This window comes from Trichoderma evansii (assembly GCF_050947405.1).
Source record: "Trichoderma evansii strain SZMC 28006 chromosome Unknown GGI43scaffold_2, whole genome shotgun sequence".
Taxonomy (NCBI): Eukaryota; Fungi; Ascomycota; class Sordariomycetes; order Hypocreales; family Hypocreaceae; genus Trichoderma; species Trichoderma evansii.
This window is the reverse complement of record NW_028145204.1, coordinates 1,955,908-1,971,687: the sequence shown is the minus strand read 5'-3', so window position 1 is coordinate 1,971,687 and position 15,780 is coordinate 1,955,908. Positions and strand designations below refer to the sequence as shown.

At 48.6% G+C, this 15,780-nt stretch overlaps 5 protein-coding genes across 5 annotated transcripts; 1 reads left to right on the top strand and 4 right to left on the bottom strand.

The window, feature by feature from the left end:
- Positions 1–16: 16 nt before the first annotated feature.
- Positions 17–1,035, bottom strand: GGI43DRAFT_393941 (dolichol phosphate-mannose biosynthesis regulatory proteins DPM2). The gene is made up of 3 exons (XM_083204714.1): positions 716–1,035; positions 504–584; positions 17–395 (listed from the first exon to the last, which is right to left on the bottom strand). The coding sequence occupies exons 1-3, from the start codon at positions 716–718 to the stop codon at positions 210–212; spliced, it is 270 nt and encodes an 89-aa protein (XP_083065158.1). The 5' UTR covers positions 719–1,035; the 3' UTR covers positions 17–209.
- Positions 1,036–1,765: 730 nt separating this feature from the next.
- GGI43DRAFT_393940 (U2-type spliceosomal complex subunit CWC22) lies at positions 1,766–4,478 on the top strand. The gene has a single exon (XM_083204713.1). The coding sequence runs from the start codon at positions 1,978–1,980 to the stop codon at positions 4,180–4,182; it is 2,205 nt and encodes a 734-aa protein (XP_083065157.1). The 5' UTR covers positions 1,766–1,977; the 3' UTR covers positions 4,183–4,478.
- Positions 4,395–7,807, bottom strand: GGI43DRAFT_393939 (beta-mannosidase). The gene is made up of 3 exons (XM_083204712.1): positions 7,291–7,807; positions 5,787–7,201; positions 4,395–5,731 (listed from the first exon to the last, which is right to left on the bottom strand). The coding sequence occupies exons 1-3, from the start codon at positions 7,416–7,418 to the stop codon at positions 4,578–4,580; spliced, it is 2,697 nt and encodes an 898-aa protein (XP_083065156.1). The 5' UTR covers positions 7,419–7,807; the 3' UTR covers positions 4,395–4,577.
- A 783-nt stretch (positions 7,808–8,590) lies between these two features.
- GGI43DRAFT_379700 (uncharacterized protein) lies at positions 8,591–10,176 on the bottom strand (the record flags this gene model as incomplete). Its single annotated transcript, XM_083202882.1, has 5 exons — positions 8,591–9,333; positions 9,420–9,711; positions 9,776–9,823; positions 9,877–10,020; positions 10,087–10,176. The coding sequence occupies 5 exons, from the start codon at positions 10,174–10,176 to the stop codon at positions 8,591–8,593; spliced, it is 1,317 nt and encodes a 438-aa protein (XP_083065155.1).
- Positions 10,177–13,643: 3,467 nt separating this feature from the next.
- On the bottom strand, positions 13,644–15,779 carry GGI43DRAFT_393929 (tRNA dihydrouridine synthase). Its single transcript, XM_083204711.1, has 2 exons — positions 15,269–15,779; positions 13,644–15,212 (listed from the first exon to the last, which is right to left on the bottom strand). Exons 1-2 carry the CDS (start codon positions 15,485–15,487, stop codon positions 13,707–13,709), a joined length of 1,725 nt encoding a protein of 574 aa, XP_083065154.1. The 5' UTR covers positions 15,488–15,779; the 3' UTR covers positions 13,644–13,706.
- Position 15,780: the final 1 nt, after the last annotated feature.

The window sequence follows — 15,780 nt, the reverse complement described above, 5'->3', positions numbered from 1 at the left end:
TCGAGATACCCAAACTGACGTCTCTTCGTATTTTACTCTTCTTTTATATCATTAACTGTGACAGACCACTATTACTTGTTCATTGCTATGACCAATTCTAACAATCTTTCAGGTTATCTCATGCATAGATGACAGATTGTTCATTTCTCGCACATAGATGGGTACATATACATATAAAGTTATTATGACTTTCTCCCCCCCTTTTCCCTTTAAGCCTTCTTCTTAGCAGCAGCCTTGGCCTTGGCGGCTTTCTTCTGGTTGCTTCGAATCATGACCATGCCGACGAAGGAGCCGACAACGGCAGAGCCGAGGAGGAGGAGGATGACGGGGATGCGGATGGCCCAGACGCGAGGGAGGAAGAGGTTCTGAAGGGGGTGGTCGCCGTCAACAAAGGGCTGTTGAGGATTTTAAGTTAGCATGATTCGTAATATGATTGCGTGGATTGGCAGTCGATCGGCTTCGATTCGGTGTATAGATGGGATGGGAAGAGAGCTTATTCTTACCATAAGGAGGGTCCAGATGGTGTAGTAGAGGAAGATGACGGAGGCGGCCACAAGCATGGCGAAACCGACGAGCTTGTCGAGCTTGGAGAACAGTTAGCTTTTTGATTCCTCTTCAACTTTGTGTTGCGAAAACGTTGTTTAAGATTGAGCGGTGGCGTCACCAGGGAAACAACCAAAGAGCAAATCGAAATGGGGGAAGAATGAGGACATACCATTGTTAGGGAAACCTTGGTGTAGTAAACCGGAAAAAGGGAAAGATTAAAAGAGAATGGAGAGAGAAAAGCTACAACCTTTCTCGGAGGGGAGAGAGTGGGGAAGAAAGGTGAAGTAGCTGGAAAGTCTGTTTTGTTTTTGTTTCTAAAGGAGCGCGGGTGGTGAATCTTGACGAAAAGTGGTGTTGTTTGAGAAGAGGCGATGTGGGAGAAGAGAAGCTTCGTAGTAGCTGATGCTGGCCACTTTTTGAGAGGCGCGCCTCGGCGGCGGCAATATCCACGCTGGCATTAAACAGGGATTTTTTTTAGGTCGCGCGCCAGGGATGGGCTTCCGAAGGTTGTTAGGGGCTGGGGTGCTGGGCGCTGGGGTTTGTGTGGCGGTGCGCTATGCTATAGGTAGGTACATGTAATTATACATCTAAAGGCTGAGAGAGGAAGAGTAAATACTGCTTTTTTGCTGTTTTTTTCTGCTATTTTCTTTGGTTGTTTACTTCTGGTTATTAGCTGTAGGTGTTCGACCGAATGTTTTTTTATTTTTTTTATTTTTTTTATTTTTTTTTATTTTTTTGTATTTTATTTTTGTTACGCATATATTGTTTGCTATATCGCTAGCGGGCTTACATCGAAAAATGCATGACCAAAAACTGTACGGAAAGAACACCAACTCGAATTTTTGACGCTTAACAAGTAAAATGAATGTACGGTAGTTTCTCTTGTGTAGCGTGGTTCTTTTTACTTCGAATTGTTTGTTGACAAAGAAGAAGAGGATTAGATATCGTGAAGCAAGTCTAGCTTGACTTCTGCAGTCGAGATACTCGGCAAGAATCTGAGTTTTTTTTTTTTATATTCTCCTTCTTTCCTGAGAAAAACAAACAAACAAACAAACAAATAAATTATGTGGATAGAAAGAGTCATAAAGCAAAAATCCTTGAAGCAAGAGCTTATTATATATCAGGGCTTGTGTGATTCATTGCTCTTGAACTCTACGAGCCTCGAATGCTAATCTAATTAGTGGTGTTGTGAACTCTGAGCTGTGGCGCAGAAAAGTTAAAACATGGCCCGTGCGCGTCCCGTTCTATTTATTTCCAGTGTCCCCCAAACTTCTTGAATAAACCATCCGCCAGAAAAGTTCTTGTGAAGCGCATCATCTCGCCCACGCGCCTGCTTCATCTACTTTCTGCAACCAAATACAATCCAGTCGTCAGTATTTGTTGTTACGCCTCACGATTCTTGATCCTCCCGACTCAGATTCACGCGATACAATGGCGTCAGCCGTGGGTGCCATGCCGCGCCGCGAACGTGGAGCTCAACAAGATGGTGATTTCTATCGTCCTTCGAGAGACTCTCGCTCTCCACCACCTGCCCCGCCTGTGCGAACTGAAGAAGAGAAGCAGGCGGCGGCAAAAGCCGAGTACGAAAAACTGCTAAACATGCGATCGGGCGGAACGTATATTCCCCCAGCCAGGCTCAGAGCGCTCCAGGCGCAGATCACAGACAAGACCAGCAAAGAGTACCAAAGGATGGCTTGGGAGGCGCTGAAAAAAAGTATCAACGGCTTGATCAACAAAGTCAACACTGCCAACATCAAGCACATCGTTCCTGAGCTGTTTGGCGAGAATTTGGTTCGAGGCAGAGGCCTATTCTGCCGATCCATCATGAAGGCCCAGGCAGCGAGCTTACCCTTTACGCCCATCTACGCGGCCATGGCAGCGATTGTCAACACGAAGCTCCCTCAAGTCGGCGAGCTGCTGATCAAGCGCCTCATCATGCAGTTCCGCAAGGGCTTCAAGCGAAACGACAAGGCCGTCTGCCTCTCCTCGACGACATTCCTCGCGCACCTGATCAACCAGCAGGTTCAGCACGAAATGCTAGCTGGCCAAATCCTCTTGCTGCTCTTGCACAAGCCGACAGATGATAGTGTTGAGATTGCTGTGGGATTCTGCAAGGAAGTGGGACAATACCTAGAGGAGATGCAGCCTGCCATCTCGATGGCCGTCTTCGATCAGTTCCGCAACATCCTCCACGAGTCGGACATCGATAAGCGAACCCAGTACATGATTGAAGTTCTCTTCCAGATCCGAAAGGACAAGTTCAAGGAGAGCCCAGCCGTCAAGGAAGAGCTGGACTTGGTTGAGGAAGAGGACCAAATCACACACAAAGTTGAGCTTGATGGCGAGATTGAAGTGCAGGACGGGCTCAACGTCTTCAAGTTTGATGCTGAGTGGGAGGAGCACGAGGAGGCCTATAAGAGACTCAAGGCAGAAATTCTTGGCGAAGGCAGCGATGACGAAGACGACGAAGACGAAGATATGAGCTCCGAGGAGGAGGAAGACGAGGAATCAAAGGCTGTGGAGATCAAGGACCAGTCCAATGCCGACTTGGTCAATCTTCGAAGAACCATCTACCTGACCATCATGTCGAGTGCCGACCCAGAAGAAGCAGTCCACAAGCTGATGAAGATCAATCTGCCTGCCGGCCAAGAACCCGAACTACCGTCAATGATTGTCGAGTGCTGCTCTCAAGAAAAGACTTACACCAAGTTCTTCGGCATGATTGGCGAGCGCTTTGCCAAGATCAACCGCTTGTGGTGCGATCTCTTCGAACAAGCCTTTGCCAAATACTACGAGACTATTCACCGATATGAAAACAACAAGCTGAGAAACATTGCAATGTTGTTCGGTCACATGATTGCGTCCGACGCCCTGGGCTGGCACTGCCTTGGCGTCATTCACCTCAACGAAGATGAAACTACATCCAGCAGCCGTATCTTCATCAAGATCCTGTTCCAACACATTTTGGAGGAAACCGGCTTGCCAAAGTTGAGAGCACGCCTAACCGACGAAACTCTCCGACCCAATCTCGAGGGCATCTTCCCCGTTGAGAACCCGCGCAACATCAGATTCTCCATCAACTACTTCACCAGTATTGGCATGGGTGTCTTGACTGAGGAGATGCGAGAGCATCTTCAGAATATGCCCAAGCCTGCGCTCCCTGCTCCTCCTGCCCAGGACCGCTCAGATTCAGAGTCTGTATCGAGCTATTCATCTTATTCTCGCTCATCATACTCTTCTCGCTCACGCTCTAGGAGCCGTTCTCCGGCTCGTCGTGGCGGTAGTGCACGAGGCCGATCGCTCTCGCGAACACCCTCAAGGCGTGGTGGAAGGGATCGATCGTACTCCGATTCACGGTCTCGGTCTCGGTCTCGGTCTCCCTCCTATTCTCGTTCCCGCTCACACTCACGCTCTCTCTCGGGATCCCGATCTCGTTCCCGATCTCACTCTATTGCCTCTCGCCGTTCTCGCTCTCCCTCTCGCTCTAGGAGACGTTCTCACAGCCGCAGTCCACCAGTGAAGCGACGGCGTTCGGTTTCATCTTATTCTTCGTCATCATATGACTCTCGCTCTCGGTCTAGGACACGGTCTCCCAGCCGCAGTCCGCCGGTGAAGCGTGCGAGACGGAGAGATTGAACTTTTTGATTTTTTTTTTCTTATACCAAATTTGGGGAGGGAGTTTTTTTTATATTTTAATTTGGGATGGGATATGCATGGTCATGGGATAAAGGAGTGATTTTAGCGATGGCTTTGGAAAATAAAACTTGTGGTGTGGGTAACAACTTGTCTTCCCGTTTACTTGATCTACGTGACTGCTACTGCTGCTGCTACTATACAACATAATAGAATTATTGTATAAAGTGTTTTTATTCCTACTTGTGAATGTATCTTCATTTTTGCGGCCTCTGCTTCTGCCGTCCCTGGGCTCCATCTATTTGATCTGGTCACCGAATCAGGGGCCCGGGTATCTCTCTACACTATCCAATTACCTATATAGCGTCTTTTATTCCAACCATGTAAAGTTCTCACTTCTATCGAAGTGGTAGGAACGAAGATGCATCAGATAACTTCAACGATGCGTCGGATGCTCCGATACACGTCCACAGGAGCTGATCCGCTGTCAGAGCTCCCTCCACTTTAACTGTCTGCTTCTCCCCGGGCACGATATCAAAGCCGTTGTCACTTAGCTTCAAGCCTTCCACCTCTTCAAAGACGAATCCCTTGACGGGCTTCCTAGCCGAAATGATGACTTCATCCTTTGCAGGAGATACCTCGAATGCGATACCCCTGTCAGATAGGTCGAGGAACTTGATAGGATCGGGCCATGCCGTATCTGTGGCAATCAGGGCGCCGGTGGCAGCATCTGTGATGGTGGCGTGGACGACGTATGGATCGTACTCGGACACGGAGAAGGGCTTGGTGAGATCGTCGGCGTTGGGAATTGAAGGTGGGAGTGCCTTGTCCAGGAGGATGTCGGTTGTGGAGTTGGCAGAAGCGGTGATGGTTGATTTTATGGGGTCGGAAATGTCTTTTCCTGAACGAACGGAGATGAAGCGCACGACGACGTTCAGGTCGACGGGCTTGGTGTCGTTGCTGACGACCCAAACGTCGAATGTTCCCTTGCGAGCAGGCAGAGTCTGGTCGACCTGGCCCGTTACGAGGCCGGAGTTCTCATCCACCAGGTATCCTGTTTGGGTCCAGTCGTGGAAAGTTCTGTGTACGCCTACGTCGATAGCTCGCAGCGCTCGGGAGATGGCGTAGTATGCAGGCTTCTTGATGAGGTAGTAGTCCACCACTGCCCAAGACATGGTCGGCCAACAGTCGTTGAGCTGCCACACAAGGACACCGCCGCACTGCCTGGCACCGGGCTTGCCCCATTGTCGCCGCCAGGCCTTGTACGCAGCGCGCATTGTCTCTGACTGTACGATCTGTGTAAGATGGGTGTAGCCGCCCAGATCATGCCGGGGTCTAAAGTTGTCCACGACGTAGCTAATCATACGGCGTTCGTGGCCGATGCCTTTGTTATGGAAATCAAGGACCATGGAACCTGGATAGAGCTGGGCGGGATCGCTGGCCATACGGCGGGTGGTGCTAAGGTGAGGATATGCTTCCATTCCAAATTCACTAACGAAACGGCCACCCATATTGGCAGCTTCTTGGTACTTGTTCATATTACCATGCCAGACTGGTTGAAGATGTTAGTCAATGATGTCTACTTCTCAGAGACATTGGAGACTTACTATGCCATTGGTGAATATCGCCAACAGTTGGGTCAGCGGTGGGCTTTCCATCACCCCAGGGGCTGCTTGGGTGATAGATCTTGCCCGGATCCTCTTCTTCAACCAACTTTGGCAAGAAATACTCGTAGAGATACCGAGATGGGAAAGATGACTTGAGCCATGACTCTGGGTCTTTGTTCTCAAAGTCATAGTCGAGCTTATACCTCTCTTGGACTTGGTAATCTTCGTTGTTGCCTGCCCAAACCACCACAGATGGGTGCGCTCGCAGACGTCTAATCTGTTGTCTCGCCTCTTCTTCTAGAGTCTTCAGGTAGGCAGGGTAGGCAGGGTAAGACGCGCAAGCGAATTGGAAATCGTGGAACACCAAGATACCAAGCTCGTCGCAGGCTTCGATGAGAGCATCCTCTTCATAGACACCACCTCCCCAAACTCGCAGCATGACTTGGTTGCCCTCTGCCATGAGCTTGGCCCACTCATAGTAGCGCTCGGGGGAAACACCGGCGAGATAGCTGTCTGCTGGGATCCAGCATGAACCACCAGCAAATACATCAATGTTGTTTATGCGGAAGTAGAAAGATTTGCCATAGGCGTCTGCTTCTTGAATCAATGCTGTGCGACGGAACCCAACCAGCTTTGACTTGCTGTCGATCTCGTTGGAAGTAGAAGTCTTGTGTTGGAGCTTGGCTTGGAGGAGATACCGGGGTTGGCTTCCATATCCCTTCGGGTACCAAAGTCTCGGGTTCTCAATCTTAAAGGGAACTTTAATCAGTCCGTCCTTGGCCAAGGCAGAATCCGTAACGTCGACTACCTGCTGGAATACCGTTTGGCCATCCAGTGATAGAGATATTGAAACTTGATCATCTTTGCTCAGATTACCAGCTACATGGGTAAAGATAGAGCCCGAAACAGATTTCAAATCCTCACTGACTTCATTTTGAGCCCAAATATCGTCAATTCTTGTGACGTATGTCTCGAGAGTGACGGGCTTCCAGGGGCCCGCGGTCATGAGAATTGGGCCCCAGTCCCAGCCCCAGTTGTACTGAGCTTTGCGTGCCGGGACACGACTCCTCTCAGTTTGTCTGACTAGGAAATTGTGCTCATGGCTATGCTCTTTGATGAGCTCTTCGCCTTTGGCAATGGCGGAGTGGAAGACGATGCGAAGGACGTTTTCGGATCCGGATTTGAGGCGGTCTGTGACATTAACACGGTAAGACACAAACATGTTATCCGTCTCTAGTACTTTCTCCTCATTGAGGTATACTGTAGCGAAAGTGTCAAGACCACTGAGGACGAGGTCTCTTGTGACATTTTCACCCTCAGTAGGATCAGGCTTGAATGTGACCTGGTACTCCCAATCCTTATCGCCAATCCATTGAACGGCGCGTTCATTTAGGTCCACAAAAGGGTCTGGAATCCTATATTTGCTGTCAGTCCTGTATCATCTCCAGACAGTCTGGTCCTAAAGAGGGGCTGTTATCTTTGCAAATCATGTATAGGGGCATACTTTTTGTTGGCCAACAGATCTATATGGACCTGTGTTGGCACCTTTGCTACCGACAGCCATTCTGCAGAAGGACCCTGGTGCTCCCTAAAAGTCCAGCCGCTGGTGAGCTGAGTGCTCTGACGAGACATTGTGAAGAATGAGCAGGGCGGCGATGCGCTGCGGCAATCGATTCAGGCTTTCTAATCTAGCAGAGCGGCTTAGATCAAGTCAGTGTCAAACACGCACGCGCTCTCTTCCTTTCTCTGCTCAACGCCACGCCCAATATAAGGAATATTCGCGAAAACGAAGAGCCAGAGAAGCCTTGGAAGCAGGACCAGGGGACACTATTATAAAAACAGCACTGCTTCTTGTCCGTACAAAAGCTCCATCTTGGTCCGAATGCTTCAAGCTTATTCTCCCCCACGACAGTGAGACCCCTCCCCCACTTTGCGGGGAGCAGCCGAAGGAGCTTCATAGCGGCCGAAAAGCGGCTGTCGAGAGAGAAAAGGGCGCCCTGGAGCATGTTGGGGGAGCAAAAAGTTGGCCGTTCGTGGGGCAGAATCCACGTGCTGTTTAGCCTTTAAATTGAGCCTACATATCTTTGGGGTACATGCCCATCCGCTAATAATGCTTCAGAACATTGCGTACCCAGCGATGGATCCATCTTTAGAACGCCTGAGGAGACGAGATGTTTGGATTCAAGGCAATAAGGATTTATTTACGGTGAATAGACATGCATTTCCATTTTGGTATCTCCCTAGTACTACGACAATTCACAATACGGCTCGTGTTGTCGTGGCTATAAGCGGCTATTTTCAGCGTCAGCGGTCGGCTCATAGTCCGTCTTGGCTTCGGCGAGCCTGAAAAGCCCACTAGAAAAGGCCCATTTAGCGGTGCCACAGTGGATAGAGGCCCAACTTGGGGGCTCCCAGTGGCTGTGAAAACCCCCCACGGTACTGTAGTGCTCAGGGGAATGAGTGAGTTCAGCTGCCATTGAGCTTCAGCTCCCAAGTAAAACCAATGAATGGGCTTCCGTTCCTGTTTGCTTTACAAAAAATTAAATTAAACTAAAAACTAAAACTAAATAAATCTTAAACTAATATCATTTTTGTATAGCCGTCGAGGCAATACTGTTGGCATGCAAATGAACTTCGTGTATTCTGTTCATCATACCGCCAGATAGCCAACCTGCCCGTCCGCCCACCTAGCCATCCGTGTAATATCCATCCATCCGTCCAATCCAAAACGAACACTTATACAAGTTCAATGCAAATTCCCTCCAAAAGGCCCATATTATAAAACATTAAGCTCAAACATAATCTTATTCAACGGCCAGAGAGTCAACGTTATGCATTTCTTTAGGAAACCAGCAGTTTTCCAAATGGCAAGGCTCCCTTGGGCACTTGTGTCCGGCTACACAATCCGTCTGGCTGCAGCTTAGTCCATTCAAGCACGGAGACTGGCGAGCAATAGCTCGCAAGGCTTCCAGTCGCTGGCCAGTCAACTTTTCTCCATGGATGTGATGGCATTTGCCAAACTTTTCAAGATAGTAGCACTTGCCCAGAATGTGGAAGTTGTTGCAAAGCTTTCGGTCTTTCAAGTTCGAGAAATCAGATTGTAAGTACGAAAGCCGTGAGTCCACCCTCTGTCCAAATTTGTTCCGCAATATGATCGCACTGGAAGACATCTTGGACTCTGCGTAGTATAACTGAGCCGGAGAGCTTTGAGCCGGGCTGCTAGGCACCTTTGCAACGGCAGCAAAGTTCAGCGGAGAGTTTGGAGACATGGGAGTCCCTGGTGGTGTGATATGGAATGAGGTCCTCCGGTTGGCTTCGCTGGGAAGCTTCTGGCTTCTAAAGATGTTGTCCAACGCTATATTATAGAATTTATCCTTGATCACCGCCAGTTCGTACGCAAACGGCGGGCCTGCCATCAACGTGATCTGTTCTCTGATGGTCTGGTCTTCGAGGAAAGAGTCCAAAACACGGGCGTATCCGTTGTCTCCTGGTCCACCGAAAAACACTTGTTTGCAATGACTATCGTCAAGGCCAAACTTAATAGAGGCTTTGAAATATTAGTTTCAGATTGAATGACGCATAGACATCTAAAGCAGACAATATAAAATAAAATAAATACATGTGGAAGCTTACCTTTTATCTTCTCGTCAGCACATTCTTTGCCACACCCAGCGTCGATAAAATCGCACATGGGGTGGACCGTATTAAATCCACGAACAAAATCTTCAAATGATGCCGAGTCGGGCATAAGTTCTCTATATTTTTTGCTTAACCCTCTTAAATTCGCATACACACGAATCACCACTTGGACGTTCGCAGGAAGAGACGGAAATCTCGTTTTGATATCCTCAGTTATTGCTTTTCTAAGGAGACCGGCTGCCCTCTTGCCTCCTGTGAGGCCGTCTCTAGCAAATTCGTCCTGAAACTAATATATTTGGAAAGTCAGAGCAGCTCTATCAAGGAGAAGACGTAAAACTGCACAGACTCACCGGCATATTGTCGCCATCAATTACAACCATACTAAAAACATGATCATCCTATACAACTGTTAGGTCGCTTCTCATTGGCCAGTAATATTCTATCTTCTCACAGTTTTGCGTCGTAAATCTTCAATCTGCTTCTCTGCAAGCTCGAGTTTTGTACGCTTAAGCTCAAGCATGTCTTTTCTGTCTCGAAGATCCATATGTGCTTCGGCAAGTTGCCCCGTCAAATCACCGATATGCTTGAACAGGTCCTAAGAAAAAGACGTTAATCTGTGCATCATTAACAATATTCTTACAAACAAAAAACCTGGTCTCACCGAAATCAGCGCAGTTTTACGCTCATCCTCTGCCATCACTGAATTCCGCTGCTCCTCCAGCCTCCGTAGCTGGTCTTGATTTTCCGCCATCTCCAATGCTTCACTATTCAGCTAGTAGTGAACATAATAGTCATATGAGAGAAGATGCATGCGTAGTCAAAGCGAATAAAGAAAATTAAAGGTCGACTTTATATATATATATACATAGTAGAATGACCGAGCAGACCCCTTCTTGAGGTTTGCCCCTATGGTCGTGATTTGGCCACATTAGTGGCGCTCACACGGCATTGTGCTGGTCGAATAGCAGCACGACATGTCGCAACGCAGGAACTGATAGAGCAGCAAATGTCCAATCGAAAGGTGAGAATAGTGAGGAGAACCTGTACGTCGACAGACACGACACGACAACGCGATTTTTCATGTGAAGTACAGCCACCGCTTAACTTAACCAAGCTTATCCGGTCAATGCAGCGAACTTTGGTTGCATATGTAGCTACCAAGTATTGAAACCAGGAATTTGAAAACTCGCTTCCACTTAGCTGCGAGGGTGCATATGCACTTGCATATATTGCATGCCTCAGACACGGCCCCTTTTTTTCTCATTTTTTAGAGACTTGGACGATCGACAGTTTGACACGGGGCATGCACGCATGCAGCTCGTAATCAGTGCATACCTAGCTCTGGAGTGCCACCTCCACGACGGCTTATAGTAAGTGTGTGTGAAGCTGCGATGCAGGCCGCTTTGGCGCTCATTAAGAGGCCGGTCAATGCAGCCGTAAGCCAAACCATGCAGTGGGATACCACAGGCCCCCGCCCACCCAATTCTTTTTACTGGGGTCAAGTTCGTCGTAGGATTTGGAATTGCTAGTTTGCCGGAACAGTATCCCATTGGCTAGGATATGCTAAAGGAGGGAAAAAACGTTCATGAAGTCAAATATCTTTTTAATGCCGTCTAAGTCAAAACTTCGGAAGCTGCTACTGCGAAGATCATTAGATAGAATATTGTCATTGCTGCCCTCATTGCATTTCGATTCTTGTTGCTTGCTCTCATCGTAAATTCGATAGCCATGCTCTCTATTCAGTCTCTTTGTTTTCTCCCCGTCGATCATACATCATAATGCTGCTCAGGGCTCTCGCAAGCTAGACACCCCTTCAAGCTCGGAAGAGGGCTTCGAATAGATTTTCGACTCCAGAGACTAGCTAAATCCTGGAGAAAAGGTTCGTGAGTAAGATTTTGAATATTCTCAGAGCTCTAGGGCTAACGGCATACTAGTAACGAACAGTTGAAGGACGATGCCAGCGATAATGGATACTATACATTTCGTTAGAACGATGAAACCTTTGGAAAGTCAACGCGATTATCGGATAGTCATCGAACGAAAAGTATGTTCAATCAAATGAAAAGGACACTCCATTTCTAAGAAAACAAGACTAATACTCACGGCGTCTATAGTCGAAGATGTGGATCGACAGGCGTATCCGTTTGGAAAATACCTCTTTGACATCAAGGAGCTTTCAGGGCATTTACAGGCAAAGCTATACATGACACGATTTGCTCGTACATTAGCAGACTCGACCAGCCCACGATATTGCCACCCGCCGTCCTCAGTTCGGCAAGCCTGCGCCTTGTTAAGCGGCTACCTCGATTGCGACGTATCTTCTGCCGGCAGCTTCATGACTCGAGAAACGTGCCTCCATAGTATCGGTCTCAGGCTTGTAATTGGTGAAAATGAGGAGATATTTTAGTCTTGTGGAATCTGGGATAAGAAGTGTCGACACAAGATAAGGAAGGCACGGGGCTCAGTCCCGATATTCCGGTCCTCAGTCTTCCTTTGCTATGTCGTCACTACACTCCATACCTCACTTTCTTCACTTCTAGTCATCTCATTTACCATCATCTCTCTTGAAAAGACCTCAAATTGATCTATAAGCATGTGGATTATTACGTGCGGCTATAGTCTCGGATCCGAATCTCAAATGGGTACACGATCTCTCCAGCTCTTATCCGCTTCCTCTCTTTAAACAAGGAAGTGGTTGCTGTATTATTCACTGCATGTTCTCTCCCATTCGCATTTACTTAATTAAGGCATGTATCATCCTAGCCAATCATCCTAACAGCACACCACTAACTATCATCTCCTTGCATCTATTAGCATCGTTCTATCCTTATGCTGAGCCAGCATCGGCGTTACTCTTACGCTAACAAGACGGAATAGCAGAAAACAGATCGCATGCACTGCTAGGCCACCAAGAGGGACTATTCAAAACTAATGCACTCCATCGGGCACAGTGGCTACACGTATACCTATGCGGGACGCTCTCGGTGTGCCGACATTACCAATGTAACCTTGCCGCCAGTTCTCCGTGCAAATGGCTGGCCATGCTGGCAGTCTGGGGTTTTCCGTGAGCTATTAATAGCTATAATAGGGTATTATCCTTGCTAACTTGATACTTGATCATAGTAAATTCGAAATCTATAAAAAGCAACAAAGGAATACGAATCATGATGGACGCAAGTAACGCGCGGTTGCAAGATTACTTCCCAACCGCTGGACACCGCAGCCACTCACTACAGCTGCGCCTGCAAACCGCTGCACGAATCAAAATATGAAATTGCCTTCAGAGGCGGGCCCTCGGGCGAATTGGTTACTGTGCATATATATCACCTGCATGCAGACCGAAACTCTCATTTTCACCGGCTGCCGCTTCCTGCGTGGACAGCTGGCAGTGCGTAATTGGAACGCCTACGACGCGGGTGCATAATTAACCTGCGTTTCCTTTTTCCCGCTCTGGCTCTCAAGTTTTCCTGCCGAAGAATTAACAAGCAAATTTCACAAAATTAATCCTGGAAAACAAAGAGGAGAGGAAAACGTCATTGCAAAAGAGATACCCTTTTTGCAAGGGAAGCCGCTCTACCTTTCACCATGACCTGGGCAAGCATTTGTCTTGCACATCCAGCACACCCACTTCAAAACCAGCCTTATGCATGACATATGTATACTAATTTCTAACCCGAAAGAAAAGATCCAACAATTCACGACCGAGAATCTCATCCAAACAGCGATTCTGTTTTGCGGGATATCTGTGATTGCTGCTCCAGCGGCAGTCGCTGGCTTCTTATTAGGAGCACTTGGTTTTGGTGCTGGTGGCGTAGTAGGCGGTATGCTTTGTCGTACAAATCAATGAATGATGGTAGCAATAAAAAATCCAGACAGCTAACTTTTGTTATCTACTCTTTGGGCTCTCTAGCTGCAACTGTTCACGCAGTCATAGGTCCCGTTGCGGCGGGCAGTTTATTTGCCATTCTTCAGAGTGCCGGAGCTGCAGGAGCTGGGCTGATAACTGTAGCCACGGCTATCCAAGCTGCTGGAGCAGCGATGATCGCAACACCTGTGTATTCGCTTCCGCAGTACATCATAAGTAGTGCTTGAGGATAGGAATTAGGTGTTTTAGGATAGGAGGAGAATGCAAAATGACGGATGATTAGCTCATATACCCATGAAAGCAAGAGCGTCAGCCTCGTTCATAATACCAAAAAAAATATTGTATTAGCTAATGTCTACTCATATATATTGCCTGTCTATAATGCTGTGAGCCTTCTATATCCCTCCGTGGGTCTTTTATCCGGAGACGAGCTCATCTCTCGATGCAATCTCTTGCTTCGTCTGCTGCTCTGCCTCTGTTACCTTCTTGGCTTCAACCTGTTCACTCCCATTCTTCTCATCGCCCTCGCTCTTCTTCTTGTCCCCATTCTTTTCTTTGCCCTCAGTCTTCTCCTTGCCGCCCTTTTCTTTCTCCTTCTTCAGCGTAATCGCCCCCTTTGCCAACGCCTCGCTCGGCAGCGGCCGAATAATCGGCTGAGCCACCCACCAAGGACGCTTACACCTCTTAATTGTCCCCAGCGAGCTCTCCTCCTCGGGCACGCCCTCGATAGCCCGCTCGTTGAGCTTCTCCAGCTCCTCTTCGAAGCTCTTTCCCTCCGTTTTCTCGTACTCCAGCAGGCCCTCGGCGACCCTCTTCTCCACGGCGGCGAGAACCCTCTCGTAGCCGTCGATGCCGTCCCTTCGGGCCCTTGCGAGCTGGTCTCTGATATCGGTGTGCTTGGTGACGAAATGGCGGAGAACGTGGAATAGATGGGGTTGTAGGGCGGAGATGTTAGGTGACGAGTTTAGAGCCTTGTCGTCTTCCTTCTTTCGCTTCTTCTTTGCTGGCTGGTCTGGGTCTTCTGAGCTGCTGTTCTCGCCTTCTGTCAGCCATGCCGTGTCGTCGCCTGGTACGAAGAGCGGTCGTCGCTGCGGAGGCTCCTGCTCGTAGACGTATTTATGTATGATATCCAAGTAGCGCCTCGTGATGGCATCGACTCTCCATCCTCCCTTTCCATCATTGCCTCTCCAGTACTCTCTGCTCTTCTCTTCGGCGGGTGGTGGGTTGCCGAATAGGCCAGGATCGCTGAGGTTACCCTCTGCTGACATGATGCCATCCGCTCCAGTGGCCTCCAGGCACTTGTCTAGATCTCCGTCTTGTAGAATATTTCCGTTTGCAAAGATTACAGTCTCCGGTGGCAGGCTGTCTCTGAGGAATCGAATCATCTCCCAATCCGCAACACCTGTAAGGTGCCCCTTTTGCTCTCGTCTTCGGCCATGCACAGTCAAGATGGAAGCTCCAGCCTTGAGCACATTCTGTGCGTACTCCAGGGTCTTCTCCTTTGTCTCCAATACGCGAATCTTGGCTGTGACCGGGATGGAAAGCTCCTTGTGTAGTATGTTGATCAATCGAAAGATGAGGTCCTGGTCTTCCTGGAGGAACGCTCCATAGTGGCCCTTTCGTGCAATGCCCTGCGGGCATCCAAGATTCAGGTCCACGGCATCGCAGTACGGGGTAACGTGTTTCGCCGCAGACAGCAGCGCATCGGGGTCGTTTGCGCAGAACTGAACGAAGAGAGGTCGGTCAATCTTGGGGTTTCCGTCCAGCCAGGCCTCTGAAGATCCCGCCCGCACAGCCTGATAGTGTGCCTTTCGATACTTTTCGTCTTGTGAAAACAGTCGCGCGTGAAGCATCGGCGTGTAAGCTAAGAGCTTAGACTGCTCCGAGGGCAGCAAGAAGGATCGTGTGAGCAATCGCCAGGCCTATAGCACGCGAGTTAGCCAGTGCAAATGTTGTTGGAAGATCAAGCAAGACAAACAAACTCAGATTGATCCACCATGGGAGCCACAATAAACTTGGGACTCCCAATGCTCTCGTAAAACGCCCGTCCATGGAGCTTCTTGGGAGGCTCGGCGCCCGTCGCTGCCTCTGTGGTGGTCATAGTCGCAAACCCTCGAAAAGTATCGGGGACGGCAGAGAATCGAGATTGAAACAGCAATCGATAAGCCGGAATCTTTCCAAGCGGGCGCTGCCACATAAGAACTTCAGAGAAGCACGGCGCGTGTAGGTACCTTGTACAAGAAGACAATGCTCTATTATAGCCAATGTGAAAAGAAAAGAAATACGCCCCAAGATTTTTTTTTTCCTCCTAGCCAAAAAGGAAAAAAAGTAGCCGACGACGGGATGGCTTGAAGTTTACTAACATGGCGGGGCGCCTTATTCTTTGGCAGCTGATTAATACCAGCACCAAGACGCCACACCTATGACACTATCATGTACCAGAGTGGTAATGGGAAACAAGACTCTATTAGATCACCAGCATATTCAAAG

Excerpts from the sequence above, each read along its gene's own strand:
- GGI43DRAFT_393941 (XM_083204714.1), bottom strand. Across the intron at positions 396-503 it reads CCATCTGGACCCTCCTTATG|CCCTTTGTTGACGGCGACCA; the intron begins GTAAGAATAAGC and ends AATCCTCAACAG.
- GGI43DRAFT_393929 (XM_083204711.1), bottom strand. The coding sequence starts at position 15,487 with ATGTGGCAGCGCCCGCTTGGAAAGATTCCGGCTTATCGATTGCTGTTT. Across the intron at positions 15,213-15,268 it reads TGGTGGATCAATCTGAGTTT|GCCTGGCGATTGCTCACACG; the intron begins GTTTGTCTTGCT and ends CGCGTGCTATAG.
- GGI43DRAFT_393939 (XM_083204712.1), bottom strand. The coding sequence starts at position 7,418 with ATGTCTCGTCAGAGCACTCAGCTCACCAGCGGCTGGACTTTTAGGGAG. Across the intron at positions 7,202-7,290 it reads GATCTGTTGGCCAACAAAAA|GATTCCAGACCCTTTTGTGG; the intron begins GTATGCCCCTAT and ends CAGCAAATATAG. Across the intron at positions 5,732-5,786 it reads CGATATTCACCAATGGCATA|TCTGGCATGGTAATATGAAC; the intron begins GTAAGTCTCCAA and ends ATCTTCAACCAG.
- GGI43DRAFT_393940 (XM_083204713.1), top strand. The coding sequence starts at position 1,978 with ATGGCGTCAGCCGTGGGTGCCATGCCGCGCCGCGAACGTGGAGCTCAA.